Source organism: Sorex araneus, chromosome 5, assembly GCF_027595985.1.
Source record: "Sorex araneus isolate mSorAra2 chromosome 5, mSorAra2.pri, whole genome shotgun sequence".
In the NCBI taxonomy this organism is placed as follows: Eukaryota; Metazoa; Chordata; class Mammalia; order Eulipotyphla; family Soricidae; genus Sorex; species Sorex araneus.
In genome coordinates, this window is record NC_073306.1 from 97594725 (window position 1) to 97599680 (window position 4956).

The 4956-nt window shown below is 47.6% G+C and overlaps 1 protein-coding gene across 1 annotated transcript; it reads left to right on the forward strand.

Annotated features, from left to right (window-relative positions):
* Positions 1 to 482: 482 nt before the first annotated feature.
* ADORA3 (adenosine A3 receptor) lies at positions 483 to 4353 on the forward strand. The gene is made up of 2 exons (XM_004616298.2): positions 483 to 832; positions 3774 to 4353. Exons 1-2 carry the CDS (start codon positions 483 to 485, stop codon positions 4351 to 4353), a joined length of 930 nt encoding a protein of 309 aa, XP_004616355.1.
* Positions 4354 to 4956: the final 603 nt, after the last annotated feature.

Genomic DNA, 4956 nt, shown 5'->3' on the forward strand with positions numbered 1-4956 from the left:
CATGGTCCTTCCACACTGCATGCACCCCCACCTCTCCCTACCCCCTTGAGTTCTTCCCATCTTCTTGCTGAGATGTCCTGGCTCAGAGCTTCCTCTTGACCTATCTCACTTCCTGAAACACCCCCGAAGGGGGGCTGCTTATCTTGATGGAGCAGGAGTAGCCCTTAGGGGCAGGGGAAGACAGATACTCAAGCTTTGATCTTTATCTTTATCTCTTGGAGATAGAGTGCATTGAGAATCAGCCCACATAAAACTCCCCTCGAGGCTTCCAGGAACCCGGGCAAGAGTGACTGCCAAAGGGGCTGGGAGTGATTGCCCTGCAGTGGCTCTTCAAAGAGCTTCAAGCTGGAGAGAAGGAACATCGGGGAGTTGTGAGCTTTGGGCAGTTGACTACTGCACCTCGACTCTGGGAAAATGTCTGGCAGAAGCTAGATTCAGACCCTGCTGGTAAGCCTGGCCCCAGGAAAGCTCCTCCAGGCAGGATGCCAGTCAACAGCACTGCCCTGCCTCTAGGCAGCATCACCTACATCGTCGTGGAGATTCTCATTGGGCTCTGTGCCATTGCGGGCAACGTGCTGGTTATCTGGGTCATCAAGCTGAACCCCAGCCTACAGACAACAACCTTCTATTTCATCGTTTCCCTCGCCATGGCTGACATCGCTGTGGGTGTGCTGGTGATGCCTTTGGCTGTGGTTGTCAGCCTGGGCATCGTAATCCACTTCTACCACTGCCTTCTCATGACCTGCCTGCTGCTCATCTTCACCCATGCCTCCATCATGTCCTTGCTGGCCATCGCAGTGGACCGCTACCTGCGGGTCAAGCTCACCCTGAGGTACTTGGTGGGGTTGGGGGCGAGGGTGGTGGTGATGGAGATGCCTGAGTAATGGGCCTACAGGGCACCCAGTAGGCACCCAGTCCCTTTGAGTGAACACAGACCCCAGCTGGTTTCTGAGCTTGAAGAGGGGCACTTCCCCCCTCTTAGGGTGTGAGGAGTGAGATTAGCTGTGAGGATGAGCTGAACAGAGGAATGATGCTATTATCCTTTACCACCGATTATGGGGAACTTTAGCTTTCCCCACGGGCACTAAAAAACGACGAAAACTTAATGCAACTTTAATTAGTGAAAAGTCTTCGGGTTTAAGAAATGACTAGAAACCAACTAGATAAAATAAGAAGCAGTGGAGAAGAGATAAACTGTTGGCTCTAGTGTTTGAAAATGTAGGTTAGTTTTAAGCTATTCTAGCTTTGTTTCCTCTTCCATTTTCAGGAAGGGGCAAAAAATGCAGTCCCTGTTGCAGAAACGAACAACAACTTCTCATTTGACTGTGTGAACAGAACAAATGTCCAAATGGAGAAAAACAGCTGTCCAAGTGTTCTGGACACCTGCACTCAGGGTTCTTTCCTTCCTTCCTTCCTTCCTTCCTTCCTTCCTTCCTTCCTTCCTTCCTTCCTTCCTTCCTTCCTTCCTTCCTTCCTTCTTTCTCTTTCCCTCTTTCTTTCCTTCTCTTTCTTTCTTTCTTTCTTTCTTTCTTTCTTTCTTTCTTTCTTTCTTTCTTTCTTTCTTTCTTTCTTTCTTTCTTTCTTTCTTTCTTTCTTTCTTTCTTTCTTTCTTTCTTTCATCCTTCTTTCTTCCTTTCTCTTTCTCTCTTCTCTCTCTCTTTCTTTCTTTCTTTCTTTCTTTCTTTCTTTCTTTCTTTCTTTCTTTCTTTCTTTCTTTCTTTCTTTCTTCCTTCCTTCCTTCCTTCCTTCCTTCCTTCCTTCCTTTCTTTCTTTCTTTCTTTCTTTCTTTCTTTCTTTCTTTCTTTCTTTCTTTCTTTCTTTCTTTCTTTCTTCCTTTCTTTCTCTCTTTCTCTCTATCTTGTTCCTGTTCCTATTCCTGTCCCTGTCTCTGACTTTGTCTGTCTGTCTGTTGCTCTCTCTCCCCGTCCCCCCACCTCCATCCATCCTTCCCTTTCTGAGTGCTGTGTGCAGCTTAGCTACAAACAAACAATTGATGCAAACAAGCCTCAGTTCAGATCAGGAAGTCAGACCTTGGGCAAGTCAAATAAACACTCTCTGTTTCAGCCTTCATTGTACTGGTTAAGATGTTTTGAACTCAGACTTATCTCTTTGAGTTCCTCCAACTCTAGCGTGGATCAGTTACTTGTTCCCCACCCCCTCTAAAATGTAGATTATAAAGCTTGAGATGTAACTCAGTGGTGTAACATGTACCTGTGTAGTAAAAACTGGGTTTGATCCCCAACACTGCCAAAATATTATTCAAATAAAATGAGATTTAATAAATGCATATTCTTTAGAATATTTAATATTCTGGCACATGCTCTTAGGGAAGAACTCAAAAAAGCTCTTAGGGAAGAACTCAAAAAATAGGCTGCCGAGATGTGATCCTGGGGGCCACACGTAAGCGGCCTCTCTGCAGCTGCACGAGCATGACTCCAGAGGCCAGCTAAACTACTTTTGGTATGGGCAGCTCCTTGCAGAATGTCTCCAGACTGAGAACTAAGCAGCGGCCCCATGCCTGCCCAGGAGGGGAAAGGTATTTCTCTCTCTCGCCTTTTTCCTTGCCGGGGGTGAAGGACATGGCGACTGCCATATTATGACGACCACAGATGAGAGTTGCAAGCTTGCAGTGATCCAATATCTGGAAGAAATTTCCCTGGACTTAGTTGCTAAAATACAGAAATCCAAAACCACACGACCTCATATCTCTTCACAACAGGTCTGACTCTAGTGGGGAACTCCTAACAGTAATAGTGAGGTTTTTGTTGAAATATTGAATATAACCAAAGTAAAGAGAAAGTAAAGTGAAATTTATCAGTTCGTGGCGGGGGGGCGGGATGGGAAGTATACTGGGTTTTTGGTGGTTTTTTTTTTTTTTGGTGGCGGAATACGGGCACTGGTGAAGGGATGGTTCTTTTAGCATGTATAACTGAGACTTAAACCTGAAAGCATTGTAATTTTCCACATGGTGATTCAATAAAATACCTTCAATAAAAAAAATATAATTACCTTTTTGGGTAATTATAACCATGGTTATTTTTACCACAACTGTCAATGGAATGGGGTTTATGATTAAAAACTTCCAGTTTGTTGGAAGAGTTAACTGAGCTAAGAGCGTGTACAGAACTGTCACCTGGCAAAATGATTTTCCTTCTTGTAGTTGTGTAAGATATTGTCAGGAGGGATGGTTGAACTTGAAATTGGAATTGTTGTTGGATGAATCTTTTAAGATCTTGGAAGTGCTTCAACACAACCTTCATATTTGCAATATAACATACTTATCAAACTCAAGCACCCAACTGTGAATGGACGTGCAGAGAGCAACAAGAACAGGCACAGGTCAGAGGATTAGTGGGAAATGCACAGTACAAATTCCAGTCATTAACCCAACTGCCCAACAAAACAGCACAGAGCACATCAGGCACACAAGCTTTCAGGGGGGTCATGTATCACCAGACTGATCATCCTAGGAGCCCCCAAATAACTCTTAACTCCCAGAAACTGGAGCGTTGTTGAGGTGGAAATGGAGGTGAGTGAGGCGTGCAAGCAACCGATTCCTGGCTTAATGTTCCAGGTGCAGTCTAGATTCCCTTCCTAGGAAGTCAGATGTGTTTTTCTCCTGTGGTGCCTGCAGGGTCTTCCTGCAGCCTTTCAGTGGAGTCATCACTGTAGATGACTGTGCACTCCATCTCTCGCTCCTCCTCCAGAAACATCTTTCCTAACCCTCCAGCTGCTCCTGCTATGAACTCACAGACTCTCTTCCCTTCAAACAGGTACCGGAGAGTCACTACTCAAAGAAGAATATGGCTGGCCCTGGGCCTCTGCTGGCTGCTGTCGTTCCTGGTGGGGCTCACCCCCATGTTTGGCTGGAACATGAGACACTCCTCAGAGGGCAGAAGCAGCAATGAGACTGCCCTTGTGTGCCAGTTCCGCTCTGTGGTGAGGATGGACTACATGGTCTACTTCAGCTTCTTCACGTGGATCTTCATCCCTCTGGTGGTGATGTGTGCCATCTACCTTGACATCTTCTACATCATTCACAACCGACTCAGCCAGAATGTCAATAGCTCTAGAGAGACTGGAGCCTTCTACGGACGGGAGTTCAAGACGGCCAAGTATTTGTTTCTGATTCTCTTCCTTTTTGCTTTGTCCTGGTTGCCTCTGTCCATCATCAATTGTGTCCTCTACTTCAATGTTGATGTGCCACGAGGTGTGCAATACTTGGGCATCCTGCTGTCGCATGCCAACTCCATGATGAACCCCATCGTCTACGCTTGCAAAATAAAGAAGTTCAAGGACACCTATCTCTGCATCCTCAAAACCTGTGTGCTCTGCCAGCCGTCGATTTCTTGAGTGTTTCACAGTCTTCTCAGCAGTTACCGAAAAAAGACAGTGCTCCGTCCTCTTGACTTCAGTGCAGCCTCAACAAACTTTTGACGGGCTCTGTTCCAGGGCCTGAGCATTTCCTAACCACCACTCCCTCCACGAGGGTGGGAGCATTTGGCTGGCTGCTTCCAGAGAACCAGGCCATGCCCCCAGTAGCCTCTTGGGACTCTGGAATGCAGAAAGCTGGGTGGGGGGCGCTCCAGGGAAAGCCGGGATGCGTTCTAGCAGGAGGCCACGCCCCCTTTGGAGACCACGCCTCCAGAGAACCAGGCCATGCACCCAGTAGCCTCTTGGGACTCTGGGATGCAGAAAGCTGGGTTGGGGGCGCTCCAGGGAAAGCCAGGATGGTGGTCCAGCAGGATGCCACACCCCTTTCTGGAGACCACGCCCCCATAGAACCAGGCCACGCCCCCAGTAGCCTCTTGGGACTCTGGGATGTGGAAAGAGAGGTGGGGGGCTCCAGGGAAAGCCGGATGGCAGTATAGCAGAAGGCCACACCCCCTTTTGGAGACCACGCCGCCAGAGAACCAGGCCACACCCCCAGTAGCCTCTTGGGACTCTGGGATGTGG

Coding starts and splice junctions, on each gene's coding strand:
- ADORA3 (XM_004616298.2), top strand. CDS start 483: ATGCCAGTCAACAGCACTGCCCTGCCTCTAGGCAGCATCACCTACATC. Junction 833..3,773: donor CGGGTCAAGCTCACCCTGAG/GTACTTGGTGGG, acceptor CCCTTCAAACAG/GTACCGGAGAGTCACTACTC.